Source organism: Fonsecaea erecta (assembly GCF_001651985.1).
Source record: "Fonsecaea erecta strain CBS 125763 chromosome Unknown Scaff6, whole genome shotgun sequence".
NCBI classification, from domain to species: Eukaryota; Fungi; Ascomycota; class Eurotiomycetes; order Chaetothyriales; family Herpotrichiellaceae; genus Fonsecaea; species Fonsecaea erecta.
In genome coordinates this window covers 1,475,797-1,496,063 of record NW_017387249.1, presented here as the reverse complement: position 1 = coordinate 1,496,063, position 20,267 = coordinate 1,475,797, and the positions used below count along the sequence as shown (strand labels likewise).

The 20,267-nt window shown below is 53.6% G+C and overlaps 8 protein-coding genes across 8 annotated transcripts; 3 read left to right on the top strand and 5 right to left on the bottom strand.

The window, feature by feature from the left end:
- Positions 1-195: 195 nt before the first annotated feature.
- AYL99_07570 (hypothetical protein) lies at positions 196-1,446 on the top strand (the record flags this gene model as incomplete). Its single annotated transcript, XM_018839079.1, has 3 exons — positions 196-741; positions 795-953; positions 1,012-1,446. 3 exons carry the CDS (start codon positions 196-198, stop codon positions 1,444-1,446), a joined length of 1,140 nt encoding a protein of 379 aa, XP_018691847.1.
- A 1,065-nt stretch (positions 1,447-2,511) lies between these two features.
- AYL99_07569 (hypothetical protein) lies at positions 2,512-3,426 on the bottom strand (the record flags this gene model as incomplete). Its single annotated transcript, XM_018839078.1, has 2 exons — positions 2,512-3,066; positions 3,124-3,426. 2 exons carry the CDS (start codon positions 3,424-3,426, stop codon positions 2,512-2,514), a joined length of 858 nt encoding a protein of 285 aa, XP_018691846.1.
- Positions 3,427-4,694: 1,268 nt separating this feature from the next.
- AYL99_07568 (hypothetical protein) lies at positions 4,695-8,909 on the top strand (the record flags this gene model as incomplete). Its single annotated transcript, XM_018839077.1, has 1 exon — positions 4,695-8,909. The coding sequence occupies one exon, from the start codon at positions 4,695-4,697 to the stop codon at positions 8,907-8,909; it is 4,215 nt and encodes a 1,404-aa protein (XP_018691845.1).
- A 215-nt stretch (positions 8,910-9,124) lies between these two features.
- On the bottom strand, positions 9,125-9,964 carry AYL99_07567 (hypothetical protein; the record flags this gene model as incomplete). Its single annotated transcript, XM_018839076.1, has 1 exon — positions 9,125-9,964. The coding sequence occupies one exon, from the start codon at positions 9,962-9,964 to the stop codon at positions 9,125-9,127; it is 840 nt and encodes a 279-aa protein (XP_018691844.1).
- A 532-nt stretch (positions 9,965-10,496) lies between these two features.
- AYL99_07566 (hypothetical protein) lies at positions 10,497-11,652 on the bottom strand (the record flags this gene model as incomplete). Its single annotated transcript, XM_018839075.1, has 3 exons — positions 10,497-10,627; positions 10,721-11,009; positions 11,161-11,652. 3 exons carry the CDS (start codon positions 11,650-11,652, stop codon positions 10,497-10,499), a joined length of 912 nt encoding a protein of 303 aa, XP_018691843.1.
- A 650-nt stretch (positions 11,653-12,302) lies between these two features.
- Positions 12,303-13,937, bottom strand: AYL99_07565 (hypothetical protein; the record flags this gene model as incomplete). The annotated part of the gene is made up of 2 exons (XM_018839074.1): positions 12,303-12,820; positions 12,875-13,937. 2 exons carry the CDS (start codon positions 13,935-13,937, stop codon positions 12,303-12,305), a joined length of 1,581 nt encoding a protein of 526 aa, XP_018691842.1.
- Positions 13,938-15,294: 1,357 nt separating this feature from the next.
- AYL99_07564 (hypothetical protein) lies at positions 15,295-17,483 on the top strand (the record flags this gene model as incomplete). The annotated part of the gene is made up of 2 exons (XM_018839073.1): positions 15,295-17,088; positions 17,136-17,483. 2 exons carry the CDS (start codon positions 15,295-15,297, stop codon positions 17,481-17,483), a joined length of 2,142 nt encoding a protein of 713 aa, XP_018691841.1.
- Positions 17,484-17,765: 282 nt separating this feature from the next.
- Positions 17,766-20,069, bottom strand: AYL99_07563 (hypothetical protein; the record flags this gene model as incomplete). The annotated part of the gene is made up of 3 exons (XM_018839072.1): positions 17,766-18,554; positions 19,111-19,988; positions 20,036-20,069. The coding sequence occupies 3 exons, from the start codon at positions 20,067-20,069 to the stop codon at positions 17,766-17,768; spliced, it is 1,701 nt and encodes a 566-aa protein (XP_018691840.1).
- Positions 20,070-20,267: the final 198 nt, after the last annotated feature.

Below are 20,267 nucleotides of genomic sequence, written 5' to 3'. Positions count from 1 at the left end.
CGTAAATAAAAGCGGCGCGGTCGGGTTGAGCCGCGCACGTGAGCTGCCAAGCGAAGGGACACTTGACGCAGCGGAGCTTTGGAAGGTCGACCGCATTGAAGCTCCTCGCAGACTACGACTCTCAACTCCTCCAACCCCAACTCGTCTCGACGCTCGATTGCCTGCGAAGGCTCCATTCCGGTGCTGCATTGCAAGATGCACACCTGCCAACCCGCCACCCTCGCGCTGCGCGCAGCTCGGTCGTCCTTGAAACCCAAATCCTTCCGCCGCGGGTACAACTCAGACATCGCTATCACGCGGACAGGCAAGCCGATCATAAAGCAACCGGGAGGAAGGTCGTCGTTAGGAGGTTATACAGTTACCGTGTTCGGTGCCAATGGGTTCCTTGGAAGATACATCGTCCAGCGACTGGCGAAAAGAGGTTGTCAAGTTGTCGTTCCCTACAGAGATGACATGGCGAAGAGACATTTGAAACCCACTGGCGACCTGGGAAGAGTTTCGTTCATGGAATTCGACCTGAGAAACACGGAGTCGATTGAAGAGAGCGTACGACACTCCGATATTGTGTTCAACCTGATTGGCAAGAATTACCCGACCAAAAACTTCAGTCTGTGGGATGTCAATGTCGAGGGTGTGGAAAGAATAGCTGAAGCCGTGGCAAAATACGACATCGACAGGTTCATTCATGTTTCATCGTACAATGCCGACCCTGACTCGCCATCGGAGTTCTTCAGGACAAAGGTGAGAAGATACGGGGTCATGTAGAGAACAACGGCCACTAACACCTCTTGCAGGCTATGGGAGAGCAAGTTGCAAGGCAGCTCTTCCCCGAGACCACCATCGTTCGGCCAGCCCCTTGCTTCGGCTTCGAAGACACTCTCCTGCATCGTCTCGCCGGTGTCACCAATTTGATCACCGTGAACAACATGCAGGAACGTTTCAATCCGGTTCATGTAAGTTCACCTTCGTGCCCCCAGCAGCTGCCATATGTCTCTGACTCTACGATTCTAGTCCATCGACATCGGGATGGCACTGGAAAAGATCGGCTATGACGACACCACGGCGGGCGAGACCTTTGAACTCTACGGTCCCACCAACTACAGCATGCGTGAAATCGCCGAGCTCGTCGATAGGGAAATCCTCAAGGAACGCCGTCACATCGACGTGCCTAAAGCCCTCCTCAAACCCATCCTTTATTACCTCAACAAGGTCATTTGGTGGCCAATTATGACTGCGGACCAACTGGAACAAGAGTCGCTGGATCAGACCGTCGAAAAGGGGGCCAAAACATTTAAAGACCTCGGGATCGAGCCGGCAGAGTTGAGAGATCTGACGTACTTGTATCTGCAAGACTATCGCAGCAGCTCCTACTATGATTTGCCGCCTGCGACGGCAAGGGAGAAGAAGGAGGCAAAGAAATATCTGCATGTAATTGATGATCAGTAGATGAGCCAGAAGGGGTGATTTGTGCGAGCCGAGTGCGCAGGTGGTCGGGAATGGGTTGATTCAAGGGTTTCTAGTTGAACTGGGCCTCCTCGACACCTGAGAGATTGTACATACGTAGTCTAGAGAGTGAGATTCAAAAACATCGGATCAAATTCGGCAAGGGAAAACCCATCGTTGTCATCCTCAGTGCCACAATATGATGTGTTGCATAGAGCCAGAAAAGGTGGGAGTCTACGGACCCTTGCACTTCCTTGGCGAAGATGTCGTTTTATCCACCACAGCTCCCAAAAGTACAAACCTAGCCCAGTCCGGCGCTATCCCTCATACCGATGATACGCCAAACATCTTTCTAGCCAGGTGAATCTTTGGACGAGAAGATACCTCATAGATGACATCCCTTCTTCGCAAGCACTCAAGAAGAATCGAACGAACAACAACCAATGGTCAACACGAAATGAGCAAGCAGCAAGTTGAAAAAACTACTTTTACCCTCTCCGTCCCCTTCCTGCCTTGGAGGCCCAAAAAACAAAACGTCAGCGACAGGGTTCGAACCTGTGCCTCCGAAGAGATGTGATGGCCATTGAAGTTTTGCAAAACGCTGGTCCGTCCTCACAAGAAGAATTCGCAACGAGTTGGATAATTCAAGTCACACGCCTTAGACCACTCGGCCACGCTGACAATGATTTATACCACCTGGTCAATAACTTTGACCGAGAGAATCATAAGTAAATTGGAGGATGATAAATCATATCTGTTTTTAATTATGACGTCATATCTCGACGCCTTTCGGCTCCGCTCTCCCCTCCATCACCGGGGGAAGGACGACATACGAGAATACTAATGTACATATCGATGACTCCAGGAGGGTGGTGTGGAAATGGAATATTAACTCTTATCAGTGAAGATGGCCTCACAGCTAATGGTTATTCAGATCTACTTTAGTGCTAAAGGGCACTCTTTCTCGCTGAACTGTGCCAGTTGTTATTTCTGAGGTCGAGCTCAATGGGTATGCCGGCTCGGGCGTCAGTAGATCTCCCTTCTCAATGTCGATGACCGTCAAGCCCATTAGCCTTTCCGTGCACTGGCGACGACGCCCACCCACCTCCACACAACTGGATCGGATCCATACTTCTCCCTCACATAATCCAAGATGGCTCGCCGTGCGGGTCCTTTGGCCTGCTCGAGCCCATCCCTCGTGTCCGCGAACTTCTCCTTCCAGAATTTCTGAACCATCATGTCCAGCGAGAACGGCAACATGGCCTCCACATCTGCGACGGCCATCTTCGTGGTGTTCTCCACAACCTGGGCCTCGACGTCACGAAAGCCACACTTCTCCAGATGTGCCTGGACCTCTTCGACGCTATCCCAGCGTTCAGGTGTCTCAGAGAATGCGTGTCGAAGTTGTTCGTCCTGTGGAAATGACGGCAATGAGGGATCCGTCGCGATACCTGCACGGTAGTCTGCAAACCACGGGACGTCTTGCCAGGCACTGAGGCTCAGGGTGCCACCCGGCTGCAGAATGCGGTGACATTCCCTGATGCCGGCGAGGGGATTGGGCAGGATCTGTGGACCGAAGTTGAAGAAGATATGCGTGAACTGAGAGGAGGGAAATTTGGTATCCTGACAAGCTAGCTATTAGCGCCGGATAGACATGTTTGAAGGAGAGTCGCCGCAAACCATAGCATCAGCTTTTACGGCAGACACACTGTCCCAGCCCAAGGTCTCAATGCGCCGTGATACATTGGATATCATTGCATCGGAAATGTCTGCGCATGTGAGGTCAAGCCTAGACTTCTCTTCCGGGGAGAGCCGTGACATGATGTGGGTGGAAACGACACCGCTTCCGCATGCCTGGTCGAGGACAATAAGGCGGGAATCGCCCACGGGTGGAAAATTAGCTTGTCGAAGGAGTATTTCTGCGAACGGCCCCATGATCTGGTCGGCTTGAGAAAACATTTTGTCGAACTGGGTGGAGTCCATGTCGTGCCTTGAGCAACGAAATCAGAAGAACGTAAGTGTATATTCTGTGCACTATTTAGGGTATGCCCTGAGTATTGAAGGTCCAAGCAGCTGGCCCCTGTCGAAAAGTGCAAGAAAGAATGATGTCCTTGCGCAGCCTTCTTGATCTGAACGCCCTTTAAGCCGTCTGCTTCTTAAGGTACTCCCCGAAGGTAGAGCGGAAAGATATGGGAAAACTCTCCGACCTTATATTAGCACCACCACTTGAAGTCCAGGAACTCCAAATGTTTCCGGGAGCCTTTCAGCTTGAGGTAGAGGCCCAAACTCGTCCAATCGCGGCCTGTTGTCAGCATTTCAACTGGGGAATAGCAGCCAAGTTTGACTCAAGCTCTGGAATCGATTGCCAACCTCTGAACTGGCTCATTATGCCTACCCAGCAAGTGAAGGCTTTCAATCTCCGAAGATTCGGTTGTCATATCTTGTGTCTGCTCAGAGCGCAATTTTGATAACATTAGACTGGTTTCATGAAGCGCGCCATGATCTGTTGCTCACGGAGTTAGGACAATATGCTGCCGGTGCTCGTGAATGTTTTTATTTCACCTCTGCTTCCACAAGGCAAGAACGAAACCGCGACCCTTTGCGTCACGCGTTCGATAGGTCCATACAGCTAGGCAGACAGATAGGTCCACAACAACTTCCCACGTCTGTAACGGATGAGTGATGTCGAAATGCTCGTGTGGGGGGCCAATGGTAAATTAGCGACTAAGTCAGGCATCAATACTACCCAGAGAATTCAAGTTTAAAATACTAGTTTAAAATACTGTACACTTCGGGGAGCGATAGCATTGTCCAAGGACCGCCTGTAGAGGGACCAAACGAGAAAGTCGACCTCTGCTGTTAGAAAGAGAGTCCTTGTTTTCGATGTCGAGAAACCGAAGGTGCACACGATGAAATGCTCCTCCGTAGCCAAGATCTGGGGCGGAGTGCAATTCATATAAGATCACTCTATACACGTGATGAAGACGACGATTTCACCTGGTCATTCTTTTTATCCAGAATCATTTCAATAAGCCTCTGCTCTTAGGACGAAGTACCGATATGGTAAAGGCCCTGTTTTCGTGTGAAGAGGGTAATGCTATTTCAGAAAGCGCCGATCGAAGGCGAGGCAGTAGGTGCGAAGTGACTTGGCCAGAGCCTTCCCCTCCACAATCAACCGCGGAGAGACAATCCGATTTCTCGTCATTTGCTGTGTGAAGGGGGTGGGCGTCGGTCTGTAAAGGGCCCTGCCAATGGCCTCATCCAAGGCTGCCTTGAAGGCGATCAAGGCTTCCTTGGACGCCAGTCAATTCGCCAAAGCGGCGGAACAAGCTGAAGATTTACTCAAACAAGACGACAAGAATTACACCGCCTGCCTCTTTCTTGGATTCGCACGAGAGAAGCTTGGAGATGTGGGCGCTGCAGAGAAAGCTCTGCACAGGGCTGCCACCATCAAGCCCGACGATGTCCAAGCTTACAAGGGGCTCGTGAATCTGTACGAAAAACAGGGGAAAGCCAAATTGGACCAGTATCACGATGTCGCATTCAGGCTGGCAGAGATATACGCTAAGCAGGACGACAAAGGCCAATGTCAGAACGTTATTGACAAGTATGAGCTGTTTGCGAAGAAGCATGGCAGCCCATCACAGTACCGTCAGGCTCTCGAGCTCATTCTACCGACCTCGAGCCTTTACGCTACACTTGAAGGCCGTGTGTTACAACCGAGTCTGGCGTACCAACGCATTCTGGAGTCGGCTGAGGCCGAAGAGAAGGAGTGGATCAACACCCAGATCGGCGAAAGGAGAACCCGTCTCGGAGCAAAAATCGACCAGGTGACTCGACAGGTGAAGTTCGAGGCCATCAGCAGATTCCAGATCGAGGAAAAGTACGCTGCTCTCATCGACTGGACCCGGGATGATGATGCTCGTCACGATATCGAACAGAAACTGTTCCAGCGTATGTTTGACAATCTGCTTGTCCTGCCGCAGGAATCTAAGCCGGACCAACGGGACAAGGTTTTGAACATGGCAAATGGCATGGTCATCATCAAACACCCCTTTCTCTTGGCCTGGAAAGTCGCCCTAGAGTGGGTGGATGCCGAAGAGCTGCAAGACTGGGACGTCAATATCTTTCGCGAGTACATCGACTACTTTCCAGACGACGGCCTGAGCAAGGTCCTCCGTGGCTTTCTCGACAGCGACGCCTCGCCCTTTCCGCACCTCCCAATCGAAGAGAAAGAGGGAGAAGAAACGCCGCAGAGGCTGAGTGAAGCAGACCAACTCATTCTGATGAATGAGGGCCTGGAACAGTGTCCAGAATCGTTGCTCGGCCATCGCATCATGGCATATGTCTATCTCGGTCTGAAAGAGTGGGAGAGCAGCGTCGACATCGCCCGGAAAGCCCAGAAACTACACCTCGACGCTCAACGGCGCTATTCCATAGACCTTCAAAACAGCCTGGACGGCGTCAATCTCATTCTCGCAAACGCGTTGATCACATTCCAATCGCCGCGGCACCACCCCGAAGCCAAATCACTCTTCCAAGACATCCTCCGTCGAAAACCCAAGCTCACTGCGGCCTTGCTGGGTGTCGGGCTGATCTACGAAGACGACGAGGATTACGCGGAGGCAGTCAAGTTCTTCCACCAAGCAGCCGAACGCGATCCCGATAACGCCAGGATCAGGATCGAGCTCGCGTGGTGTCGTGCGCACAATGGACAACTTCGCGAAGGCCTACAAGAGCTCCAGGAGGTGCTCTCGACTATCGAATCAGAAAGGCAGCAGAACTTGGCCATGAAATCAGTCGTTCTCTACCGAATCGCGTACTGCAGCTGGCACATCAATACTGCTGCGGCCGCCCGCAAAGACAAGTCTGGACCCTATCAGTTTCTCATCGCATCCATCAAGGCGGACCCGAGTTACGCCCCCGCGTACACTCTCTTGGGAATCTACTTTCAAGACTACGGCAAAAGCAAAGCGCGAGCGCGGGTTGCATTGCAAAAGGCGTTTGAGCTCTCGACCTCAGAACTCGAAGCCGCCCACCGGCTCGCAAAGACCTTTGCGGACAACGCAGAATGGGACCTCGTTGAACTGGTCGCCCAACGCGTTGTTGCGTCGGGAAAAGCCAGGCCGGCTCCAGGTTCGAAGAAGAAAGCCCACAGTTGGCCATACACGGCACTGGGCGTGGTGCAGATGAACAAACAGCATTACACGCAAGCGATTGTTTCCTTCCAGCAGGCACTGCGGATCACACCGGACGATTACCACTCGTGGGTCGGACTCGGCGAGAGCTATCACAATGCTGGGCGCCATGTCGCTGCCACCCGGGCTTTTACCAAAGCTGCGAGTCTCGATCACGGTCTTTCGTCCGAAGAGACCTGGTTCGCCAAGTACATGCTGGCAAATGTTCAACGAGAGATGGGTTCCTTTGACGAGGCCATTGCTGCGTACAGAGAGATCCTTGTGCTGAAACCGACAGAGTTTGGAGTGCTTATCGCGTTGCTCCAGACGATTTCCGAGAATGCATGGGCAAAGGTTGCGCTGGGCATGTTTGGCGAGGCGGCAAAGCTTGCCTCCTCCGCGATCGAGTTGGCGAGCCGCATCGCCGAGCAGGGCACGGACGTGTTCAATTTGTGGAAATCTGTTGGCGATGCTTGCTCGGTTCTGGGGCACGTCAAACTATATGCGAGTTCGGCAGATGTTCAGGCGGCGTCCGATTTGCTCCAGATCTCTCTCCAAGACGAATTTAACACGCTCGCCGAAATTGACAAGGTCGATCTCGGATTCCTTACTGTTGCCGGCGACGCTTCAACTCCTACAGACAACGCGGACAAACATCTCGTGGCCGCGATTCTAGCTCAGAAACGTGCTATTCACGCTTCTTCATCCGATCACCTTGCCCAAGCAGTCTCCTGGTATAACCTAGGCTGGGCAGAACATCAAGCGTACATTTCCGGCAGCACGTCCCTCAGATTACAGGGCAAGAAACCTCGCAGATTGCTCAAAGCGTCAATGACATGCTTCAAACGAGCCATCGAGCTGGAAGCGGGCAACTCGGACTTCTGGAACGCACTGGGCGTGGCGACTATGACGCTCAGCCCTAGAGTGTCGCAGCATTCGTTCGTGAGGAGTCTTCATCTGAACGAGAACAATGCTTGGACGTGGACGAATCTCGGGGTGTTGTATCTCCTGAATAACGATATTGAGCTCGCCGGTGAAGCTTTCACGCGTGCACAGTCGGAGGATCCAGAATATTCCGAGGCCTGGATCGGCCAGGGATTTCTGGCGATGTTGTACGGAAGCCTCAATGAAGCGAGAGGCTTGTTTATGCATGCCTTCGAGATTGCGGACGCCCATGTGCTCCCTGCCAAACGTCACTTTGCGCTCTCCGCATTTGACCATTTGCTCAAGGATCCCTCTCGGTCTTCAGAAGTCACGGCTTTGTTGAGGCCGCTCTTCGCCTTGCGCCAGTTTCATGCCCTGGAGCCTGGTGACATGATCGCGAGTCATCTCATGGCCCTATTTGCTGAACGCGCAGGCGAGTACTCTACGAGCGTAGAGGTCTTGCAGCAAGTTTGTGACGCTGCGGAAGCCGAGTATGAAAAGTCCGAGTCGGACGAATACCTCGTCAAATTTGCTCTGGCGAAAGCCGACCTGGCTCGTACCCAGCTTGCGTGTGGCGAGTACGAAGAAGCAGTCTCAAATGCGGAGACCGCGCTCGATCTTTCTGGTGAACCCGGCGATCTCGGCGCAGCATATGCGGAAGCTCGCCGAAAATGGCGATTTTCAGGGCACCTGACGGCAGGTCTTGCGCACAGTCATCTGAAGCGGATAGAAAGCTCGATCAAAATGTTTGAAGTGGCGCTGCAGGAATCTGACCAGGACCCAGATGTGGTCTGCATGCTGGCCCAAGTCCTATGGGCAAAAGGCGGCTCCAAGGAGAAAGAAGCAGCGAGATCGCAGCTGTTCGATGTGATTGAGAACCATCCGGGACATGTTCAGGCGGTCACTTTGCTCGCAGTGATCGGCCTCTTAGACAACGACGAAGACGTGCTGGAAGCTGTAGAGGAGGATTTGAAAGCCTTGAGGCGTGGGGACGAGATCTCAGTGCTGGACAAGATTCACGTCAGCAAAGTCCTCGCAGGCATCGTTGGGTGTCGGCCTCGAAAAACCTCCACTGAACAAGTGGATGGAGTTGCGGTGGTAGCAGATGCGCTTAGCGGGATCATGCTTGCACCCGGGCAACCACAGGGCTGGCTTGAACTCGCGCAAGCCGTGGACGACGAGGATGACCGAGCTCACGCTGCAGAGATGGCGGTGCTCAACGCCGAGAGACAAATCCCGCCGGGTGGCAATCTCACTGCAGAGGATTTGGCAAAGGCGTACGAAGGGACTGGTAGGGCGGAGGATTTTCTTAGGGCGAAGATGCTTGCGCCGTGGAGGCCGGAGGTTGCTGCTGGAGCATTTTGAGGGTAGGCGAGAAATCCTTATGCATATGTTCTCAGGGTACGGCCCACGAACTGTTGGAGCGGATGATGTGTTTGTCCAGAGAGCAAGCGAACGCATTCTCTTAACCCATAGTTGTAGAGCTGGTGGATACCCTTGTGAATCAATAGCAAGTGAGAGAAGTTTAGCGAAAGGGGCGTTGTCCCTTCTTGATTCTCTCTTCTCATCCAGGCCCCCTCTTAGCCAACCCTGGCGGCATTTTCTTCTCTTACTAACGCGGTTAATCGTTGCTTTCTCTCCTCCTTCCACTTCTTATCCCAGGCCTCGACCTTTCCACCGAGCGCGACGCAGTTTTCGGGCGTGAGCATGACCATGCCTCTCCGCACGACCGTGCCAGGCCTCAGAAGCAGCTTGCACCCGATGAACATCCCTGGATCTTCCAGGGTCGCCGTGGGGCCGAGATTTCGCGCCGACGGCGGAAGGGAGGCCGACGCCGCCGTCGAGAGCCCGATCTTGGGGATCTTGACCAGCTCGAACGCGAGGACTTTGGTGCCGCGGGCGTCTTGCAGGAGGAGCTTGTGGGGGCCGAAGCTGAGTTTCTTGCTTGCCGACGACAGACCCGTCGACGAGGAGGTGTTGGCGCCCGTCACTGTAGCTGGTGCTGCGGTGCCGTTGACGACCTCGTCGTCATCACCCATGCCGTTCACTGTCCGGATGACTTCTCGCCCACGGACCTCCTCGCCGCGCTCGACCCGCTCAATGGCCTCGACCTGGCTCCACTTGCTACTGCCCACGTCGAGAACATCGAGGACTTGGGCAATCACTGTACCTTCGAGTCGTCGCTCCTTGACATTCACATCGCTAATGCCTGCGGGGAAAGCCTCTGCCGTCGTCCCCGGCGAGACGGTGGTTGTGATGTCGCTTGCGAGAATCCGGAAGTGCGCAGTCGAGATGAGCGCCGGGAGAGGGGGCGGGTTTGGGCCGCGCGACGTGAGGAATGTGTTGAGCCATTGCGGGTTTACGGCAATGTTGTGGCGTGTTTGAAGGGCCGAGGAGACTTGATTGTGTAGAGGATGCATAGTATGTGTTCAAACGGGGCTGCCGCTGGAGGAGGCGACACGAAGATGACCAAATCCCACATTAATATCGAGCATCGACGAGGGGCGAATACGCATGGAGGTTGTAGTTGAAACGAGATTCATGGGGAGTCAACTGGCGCTATATGCCTTCAGGCAATCAATTACATGAAAAAGGGGGAATTTGTTCGACAGTCAATGCAGTCAATGCAGTCAATGCGAGGCTGATAGAATGACAACGGCGACGCCAAGCCAAGAGTGGCTTCGGAAGAAAGTTGTTCCTGGATCTGAAGTTAACACCGTCTGGTACTATCAACAGACGTCTCTGAAGCAGTTCAGTCTGGTAATAACGATGTCGACCTTTGATCAAACACGTCGTGACGCAATATAACTATCGGGGCAGCACACAAGTTTGCCCTCTTTTTAACCTGCGTTGAGCAGTACGGAGTACACCATTACCAACAGTGTTCCAAGCGTCCACACCTAAAACTCGTACCATGATAATCGGCCACATGGAGATATACTGTTCTACAGATTATATGGCGGCCGGCGCGATCAACATCTGCCCGCCATCAGGATGGAGAAGCTGATTGTTCAAAAACAGGCCGCCCTTGCCCACCAGATACAGAATGGTTGCTGCCATGTCCGCATCACCGCCACCTCGGCCTAGTGACGATGGGAGAAAAGTCAGTCAGGAGCTCTTCGAGTGATAGCATGGCACGCCAGTTGTTGACCGTGTGGACCACGGGCTCGACTCACCTGCAGGATTGCTGATCTCAGAGCCCAATTCACTCTTCTGAGTTTCGTCACTTTCACCAGTCGTCATCTCGCTGGGGAAAATGCCCGGAGCGATCTGGTTCACCCGCACTTTCGTCTCAGCCAGCGTGCTGGCTAGCATGCGCGTAAGGTGTACGAATCCGCCCTTGCTGGCGCCATAGGCCCACTGTCCGTTGCTCGAGCCTTTCATGAGGCCACTGATACTGGTCACATTGACGATGCTGCTAGTGTAACCAGGGGTAACATCTCGGCCTTTGCTGAGGAGCGGAAGCTGCAGAGTCAATGTCAGTAATACACCTCTATGTTGTCAAGAAAGATTGGTTGCATGGGTGATGATGGAGCAGGCCTGGTCAAGCTTCTGCAAGTGAATTGACCTTTCTGCAAAGACTTTGGGAGGGCGAAAGACTCCAGAGAGCACTTACGAAAGCGGCCGACATGAAGAACTGAGCCGTGATGTTTGTCAAGAACGTCTCTTGCCAGTTGTCGACCTCGGACTTGAGCATATGCTGCGAGATGCTCTCTGCAGATTTCATGTCCGGTTTGCCGGCGACAGAGAATTTTGTGTGGTCGTCTCGAGCAATGCCGGCGTTATTGACCAGCAGGTGAATGCCATTTGACTCCTGTTTAGCCACCTCATCGGCGAGCCGAATGCATTCTTCCTTCTTGGTGATGTCTCCCGGCAATGCATGAATACTCCCGGGCCCCTTGCTGTACTGTTTGACCACGGCGTCGAGCGCCTCTTGCCGACGACCTGTAATGTAGACTTTGGCACCATTGGACTGCAGCGTCTGGGCTATCATCAGCCCAATCCCGGTGCCACCACCGGTCACGACCGCGACAATGTGCGAGACATCGAAGAGCTTGCTGGCCTGCAGGTCTTCATTGGGCAAATGGGACGTCTTAACGGCAGACATGGCGCGGAATTGAAAGACTTGGTAGGTGTGTCGTGGAGAGAAGGACTTTAGCAGGTGGGATGCTATGTTAGTTTTGCGAGGGAAGAGGGAGCGAACCATTGCTTTGCTCCAGCTATATAAGCTGGCCCCTCGATATTCAATAGTGTCATTGAGTTTTAATGCTTATGAGCGAAGGGCCATGGAGCTCATTGCTCGGAAGGCAGAATCGAAGATGCAATGATGACGTTTGGAAGACTTGCCTCATGGATACCGGATTATGCTCCGAAACCTATATAGTTGCATGCCACGGCGGCCCGGTCCTCGCACGTGGCCGTTGAAGATCTTGTCAGGGTCTGCAACGTTGGGGCTAATTGCGCAGGAACTCATCTCCGCTGTCGATAGGAGCGCTGAAACTGACATTTACCCCTGTTACCTCTGGTGACCAAGAACGCAGGCCACCTCACGCAATTATGCTGGCATCGGACCAAAGCCGAAGAGTTGCTGTTGTAGAACGGATGAAGAAGGTACACCTGTCTGCGTTACGAATACTTTCTAGGGTATGAAGGCAGCTTTGGGACTCCCTCAACTTCTGCCCCTTCCCACATTCTGTACTGGCGTCACCATCCATCGTATACGGCGTATAAACAAGAAGCAGCATCATTTCATCAATATCACAGGACTTGAAGAAACATCGCACACAGTACAGACAACATCACGGCACCAAACTTTTCGAACAAACCACCATCAACCAGTAGTCGACTTGCTCCGCTTTTTCCGTTGCCGGTGCTCAATCCAAACGGCAGTCCTTGGTATCCAAACGTGAGATTCTGCGGGATGGTCGTATTCAGGCACTTTCCATTCGCAATATCAAGTCCCATCAAGTCGTCTGGCACCTTGAAGAACATGTAACTCTCCTGGCTGAGGCCCTTGAAACCCTTGGTATTATATGGAAACTTGTCTCCAGGGTCTGTAGAGGAGGTGTTGCGGAGGAAAATGCATTGGACTTGGCCGGGGTACTGTGTCGCCATCTCGGGATAGTCGCGCATGACGTCCGAGTTGCTTGTGTCCGCAATGAGGATGAATTTTCGGTGCGGGAAAGTCTGAAAGATCTTGTCTAGGAGGAACTTTCTGATCGATAGAGTGGCAGAGACGTCGCTGAAGTTGAGGGGTCGGGTGTCGAAGCTACCGCCTGGGTCGACGGGTCAGAAACCATTTCATGGACGCGGAAACAATGTTTGCTTACCTGGATAAGTGTCGTAGATGAATTGCATGTAGTTGCGAGTGATTTGCTCTGGAGTGGTCGTGAGGTAGTGAAAATGCATGTTTGGCAGACTGACGGACCAGTTACGGTAGATGTCTGGCATGTTCATCCACGGTGTAAACGGACGAGCGAAAGAATTGAGTAACCCTTGCTCGGGCTCGTAAATCTTTGTCACACGAAGTATGTCATCGATGTCGGATATAACGGTGAGACCTTGGTCAGAGACGAGGTACGAAGTCGCGTTCCCCGTGTCAGTGCCCTGGGCGTAGACGTTCAACCTTTGTGGGGCAATGTCCCCCGTTCCTGGAGCCAAAGTGAATGAGTTGTTGTCGATTGGGATGAAAACGTCAAAGTCGCCCTCCGGGGTGGTTGGATTGGGCAGAGTCACAACCTGCTCTCCGCCGGCTGGAGTCACGCCACCCCCTCCTCCAGGCTGCCCGTTGCTTCCAAACTCGGGGCCGGGGAGGATATCCATTGTAACCGTTTGATTCCCCTGCTGGACAACGTAGATCTCTCTCGTGAGGTTGCGCGCCTGGGCCTGCTGTGATGGTGGAAGATCCTCGATGCTCGTGCCGATAAGGTAAAAGTTGGCGAGTCGGTCCACGGTGGCATTGGAAATATTTGGTTGTTTGAATACATTCCCGTGGATCCGTAGATTCCAACCAGACGAGGTCCAGTTGCCATACCCAGGGATGTTCAACACTTGTGTTGGAGTGGCAACCAGATCCGAGCTGCTCACTCCTACAGAGCTCATAACAGCACTGCCCGTGGGTAGGTTCTGCAGGTTGGGTAGCAGCCCATTGGAAACGTATGAGGGGATAGCCGTCCCCAGTTGGCTGAAAATCGAGTTCACGTATGAGTCTACGTCGGATTCCAGATCACTGACGACGTTTCGCCTTGCTCCTGCATACGACCCATACACGGCGAGGGTCCGCGTTGGTGCAGGTGTAATCAACGCTTCCTCTTCTGGGGACACTTGAGTCGGCACCGCATACGCTTGAAGCCAGAGAATACAAGTCGCCAGGAGGAGGAGTCGCAAAGCCATGCCTGCTGGGCTAGCGTCAACGGTGAAGGCTTGGTAAAGGCTTGGTTTTCGTTAGCGACAGGCACCACTCGGACAGAGGGTGTGTGCGCAAACAATGGGGCGTTTATGCTTGTGAGAATATGACGCTCGCACAGCTCATCCGGCACCGACCATCCGTCCCCTTTACCAGAATACCAATAACGAATAAAAGCATGCGATCTTAGACAACCAGGAGGAAAGAATGAAAGGAGTACCTCGACGGGTGTAGGATTGTAGGGCAGAAATGAGTGACGGACTCTTGGCTAGATCTGGCAGCTCGCGGAAGGAGCAGGAAGTGAAAATCAAGGAAAGTTGCCCCAAGCTAAGGCGCGCCATGTGGGAGCATCGTCGCTCATCTGGGGATCGGGGAAGTGTGTGTCTATCGCCGTCGAGCTTGAGTGGCGGGGAGCTTCGAAAAGCCCTAATCGGGAATTGAGAATTCGATGACGTCAATGGCCTGGAAGGGACTAGTCTCCGAACCTTAACACGAGGGACCGACGCACCAATCAGCTGCAATGTCATTCACTCCGTAACAGCCCCTTGACCTCCTACCACACACCCAACCAACCCCCCCCCAACGCTCGGGTTTAGACAGCGAGATAATTTCCAACCTGCCTCTATCTTCATGGTTCCAAGCTGGGCCGTGGTGGACTGTGGCATATCCAAGTATACCATGGACAACTGGAGCACACCAAGTGTCTTCTCACGTCTCACAGAGATCTCGTCAGGACAAGTATGTGCCTGGTCATGGTTGACCCAAGATCACCGCCTGGGCTTCAGCTGGTTGTCACTGTTGGGTGTTTACAACCCGGGTTTTGCATCTGGAGACTTGCCAACAAGCTTTAACGCACTAACCATTTGAAATCTCTGGGCCAAATATCAGCGTGTTTCCACGATTACACTGGAATCTGACCTGGACTATGGATTGGTAGCCAATGACCATCATTCCATCCAGTCCAGAATGGCCCTGTGGCCCACCTCCATTTGCTGGACAATGCCCCAGAGAAGCTCATCTCGGCCTCTTCCAAGGATGGGCTTCCTCATTCCACACGAAAACCCCTTGAATGCTTCGTTCCTACCGTTGCAGGCCCGTGCGGTAGGGTCGAGGAGGCAGCCCGAATGGAATGCAGCATTCTGATTGTGTTGTTGTGATCTCGCGTCTTCGAGGGCGTGTTACTCAAAAGCCAACCACATCTGCGATTCTTCTTGACCTTTTTGCAATCACCAGTCACTCGTTTGGTTTGGAGTTCTGCAGTCCTCCACTTCTTCTCAATCCTGTTTTCGGTTTTGGTGTTCACAGATTACGGCATATAAAAACAAGTCAACAGGGTGGCCCACCATGTGGCCATCATCGTCGCTCCTTTTATCCTCTCTGGCTCTGAGATTTGCAGCAGTCAACGCGCAGGCTCTGGCCACTGTCACCTATGGCCCCAGCGGGCCTTGTCCAGTGCCATCCGTGACCAGCGTCGTGGTTGTGCAGGCGGGATACTACAGCTCTTTCTTTCAGTCAGCCTCGCAAATTGTGAACCTTTTTGGCAACGGTGAAACGGTTACGATTGAGAATGCCCCGACGACGTACATCACGAACACATACATCACCACGACCATCATCTCCACGGTCACGAGCGTGGTCAGCCCTTCAACTACCTCAAGTACCTCAACTAGCCCAATAACTTCCACAACTCCGTCCGGTAGTGCGAGTGTTGGGCCGGTGACTACAAGTGCGGCTCCTGCCTCGTCGCTCTCAACGTCCATCTCCACAACCTCCACACCAACCTCGACCTCGACCTCTCCGGGGCCCTCAACAACTTCCACGACAGAATTCACTCCTATCCCGCCCCCTGCTACGACTCCCACCCCGCCACCAGTTCTGACTTCTACATCGGTTGACGCCGAAGGAAACACAATTTTAGTCCCGATTACACAGCCGCCACTGACTCTGGGTGAAGGTCTGCCCTCGGGAACCGTGACCGATCTTCCTGCATCGTCAGCCGTCATCATTGGCATTGCAGTCGGTGGTCTCGGCGGTTCGAAGGTGAAGAGACAAGATTCAGGCACGCAGGCGCAAGCCTCTCAGCTGCTTTCGGGGGATGATGGCGGCTCCAGCAACGCATGTGACGTTGCCGTGAGATATTTTCTCCAAGGTGGACAGCTGACGGATGGTACCGCTGTGGTCGGTCGTAACACTACCGACTACGCTGCTGTCATAACTCCTGATCCCGATTTCAACAATGTCACCACCGTGTTTGCGTTTGTTAATGGCATTTTGCAGTGGGACTCGCCTGACCAAGGCCTTGGTAGTTTTTATCACTGCGGTGATAATAAGGTGTGGGCGGGCTTCCCGTCTCCTCCACGGCCTGATTGCTACGATGTCACCCTGGGCGGCATCGCCGCCAGCGCTTGTCCGGTGCCGTATAGGGATCCAGACGTTAGTACCTCGTCAACGACTATTTCCTCGAGCACTTCAACCTCAACGGATGTGGCGTCCACCACCACCACCGAAGTGACCACGACCACGACCACTGATACCGAGAGTCCGACATCGCCCACCACAACTCCCGAACCGAGTTCCTCGAGCGACCAAAGCTCGACTGAGTCGTCAGCGATATCGTCCCCTTTTTCAAGTTCGGCACCAGTCGTTACAAGCTCCCTGGGCCAGACTACCGAGTCCACTGTGGTTTCAGCCTCCTCGAATGCCCCGCCCGCCACGACAACACCTGCGTCTACCGGCTCGCCGTCCTCAGCGCCGTTTGGGACGAGCTCTTCAATTGTTCCTCTACAGTCAAGCTCAACGAGCATAGCGCCTGTGCAATCGAGCTCTACAAGCATCCCTCCTGCACAGTCAAGCTCAACAAGCGCTGTGTCTGTACATTCCAGCTCGGCAACTGTTCCGCCCGTGCCGTCAAGTTCAACAAGCCCAGCACCGGCACAATCGAGCTCGACAAGTATGCTCCCTTCACAGCCAAGCTCGTCGGGCACTGTCGTTACCTCATCAAGCTCCACCAGTGTTCCTGTGCAATCCAGCACGACTGCTGGAGCCGCACCGACAACGGTCGTGACCAGTGTTTCCTCTGGCATTTCTTCAAGTGGAAGCACTGGCGGAGGCACGAGTGGATCAAGCTCTACATCGGCAGTCATTGGAAGCACAAGCATGAGCAGCTCAGCACCGCCTTCCTCTAGCGCATCTCCGAGTGCGAGCAATCCTGGCTCGACGACCCCAGCAGGTATAGTGTCTTCCTCTCTTTCCTCATCCACTGTCCTCCCCACTTCAAGCACTACATCCTTGTCCCCAAGCAGCAGCTCTATAATAGCAACCACGTCGTCCTCGGCGCCAGCAGCTGGGACCTCATCGACAAATGCCGCAACGACACCTGGCAATACTTCCTCCCTAGCCACTACGCCCTCTGTATCAAGCACAAGTTCTCTGGCGGCAAATTCCCAGTCGACAAGTCTGGTCTTGACGAGCCTTACGACGACGGTCAACTCTTTGCCAACGACGTCCTTAAGCCCCGGTTCCACGACAGATAACCAAGTGTCGACGAGCTCCTTAGGTGCTAGCTCCACGACGGGCAACGCAGGGTCGACGAGCTCTCCTGGTCCTAGCTCAACTACAAACAATCCAGTATCTACGAATTCATCGGGCCCTAGCTCCGCGACGACAAGCGCTCTCGTAACCACGTCTGTGGGAACAACAGGACAAGGGACAAGCCAAACTTCTGTTGTAGTGTCTTCTACAACTAGCGACGTCGCTTCATCCACTGCTCTCGGTAGCACGACTGGTGCTAGCTCTTCTCTAAGCTCTGGTACGTCTCAGCTTGTGGTTTCCACAAGTTCTTCTAGTCCTTCTTTGCTTTCTTCTGGTCCTTCCTCAACCTTGGAGACGTCGAGCAGCGCAACTGGTGGTGCGACCGCGGCCTCGTCGACTACAGACTCCGTGTCCAGTGTGGGCTTCTCTTCGACCTCGCTTGGATCGACTGGAACTTCACCTGCTACTGGTGTCAGCACCACGGCGCCTGGCATTACTTCGTCAGATCTTGGTACTTCGGTGTCTACTTCTTCGACGGCAACACCTACGACCATCGTTTCTTCAAGTGCAGCTTCGAGCATGAGCACCGCCAGTGCTACGGTGCAGAGCAGTCTCTCTGGCGGTACAACATCAGCCTCTGCTACGACCTCGAGCCTAGTAGTGTCAACGGGTGCAGGTACAATTGCTTCATCTGTGCCTTCAGGCTCATCCACCACGAGTAAAGCAGCATCCATGACCTCCAGTACAGCTGCTTCATCGGCGGCGTCAGTCTCCACAACCTCGAACATGGCAGTGTCAACGGGTGCTAGCACAGACGCCTCATCAGCACCGCCAGTCTCTTCGGTATCCTCGGCATCAACAAGCCCTGTGGGAGGGTCCTCCACGGCGGGTGGTATCACAAGCAACGCTGGGACATCCTCGACAACAACTGGCTTAGGGCCGTCTGTGTCAAGCAGCGTTCTTTCGTCGTTATCTGGCCCTACTACATCGTCAAGCTCGTCGACTTTGGGTTCATCATCTTCCACCGCTGCAACCTCGAATCCCACGGCACCTGGCACTTCGGTCACATCATCCTCAGGTACGTCACATATCAATTTAAGCCCATATCATCTTCCATTGTTTCTCTTGAACTCTCCTCCAGCTGGTATCTTGTTGAATGCGAGTATTCTTGATGCTCTCCAAGGCATTTCTCAAGATCCTTTTCTACAAGTTCTGTCGCAGTGAGGTATGGAATGCACGGAATTATATCTCTTCCCACGACCATATCTCCTGAGACATGTGGACTTCACACACATCTGCAGGGGTTTTCATCACAATCGTGTGGTCAATCCCGAGATATGCCGAACAAGTGTGAAGGAAAACAGTGTTCGACGTTGTACATGTGCTTCAATTTGGTCTTTGTCTTTCTAGAATTTGACTGACTTTGTCCGATAATCTAGCTTCCTCCTCCTCTGGGACGGCTGGCGGCGCTCCAGGTGCCACATCATCTACAGCATCGAGTTCGACAACCTTCACGAGCGGGACCACGACGAGTTCAGCAGGGCTGACTTCCACCACGGTCACAGGTCTGAGTACGACGCCGACTTCCTCCTCTACCCCTATACCCAGTACAAGTTCAGGAGGTCAGACGTCAAGCTCGATCAGCGCCACAGGCTTCGCCACGACCAATACGGTCAGTTCGAGCTCGTCCACAACGTCCAGTGCGGTTGGCACTACAACTTCGATTGCTAGCTCTGGGCCACCTACCTCAAGCTCTGCCAGTGCAGTCTCGACTGCGTCAACTGCAACTAGCGTCACAACAACGAGTGTGACGGGTTCGACGACCAGCAGTGCGTCAAGCTCTGCCGGTTCAGTCTCGACTGCGTCAACTACCACTAGCATCACCACGTCGACTGTGAGGAGTTCGACGGCCAGCAGCGCCTCAAGCTCTGCCAGTGCGAGTTCGACTGCGTCAACTACCACCAGCACCAGCGTTACCACATCGACGACTGCAACAGGCTCGACAGCCAGCACTACCACAAGCCCGGCTAGTACAGTCTCGACTGCGTCAACCGCCACCAGTGCTACCACGTCGACGACTGCAACAAGTTCGACGGCCAGCAGCTCCTCAAGCTCTGCTAGTGCGAGCGCGACTGGCTCAACCACTACCGGCGCCAACACATCGACTGCGACGGGCTCGACCACTTCATCGACCAGTAGTGCCACCAGCTCCACCACCGTTAGTTCGACGGCGTCAGGGACCTCTACGACGAGCTCGACAGGACAAATTAGTACTGCCACTCCTTCTTTCACAACTACCCTTGGCACATCTGTTTCCAGTGTATTGTCGATTTCCACAACTGCTTCAGGTTTGCTGACTTCGATTTCTATAGTATCCTCGTCAACGACATCGACCGCCCCGTCTACATCTGCTTCGGCAACTACTGCTGCGGCTGTCACGACGGCTTCATCGACGACACCGGTATCGACAACAACTACACTTACCACCTCGACGGCTCCGGTCACAACTACGACTGGTGCATCCACTACCAGTAGTAGTCCAAGCAGTGCAAACAGCTCAGGCGGTTCAAGTGGTTCAAGCAGTTCATCGCCCGGTTACCCCCCTGGTCCGAACTATTCGTCCTTGGCCTCTGTAGTTACCGTTAATTCAGTCGCCGCCGGAGCTGCAGGGACGTTATGCGCCGGAGACAACATCACTCCAGGGGCTAGCCAGCCAACACCTATAGCTACAGGCGCATATAACTATCAAAAGGTGGCACTAGCCGACTATCCAAATACGGTCTACG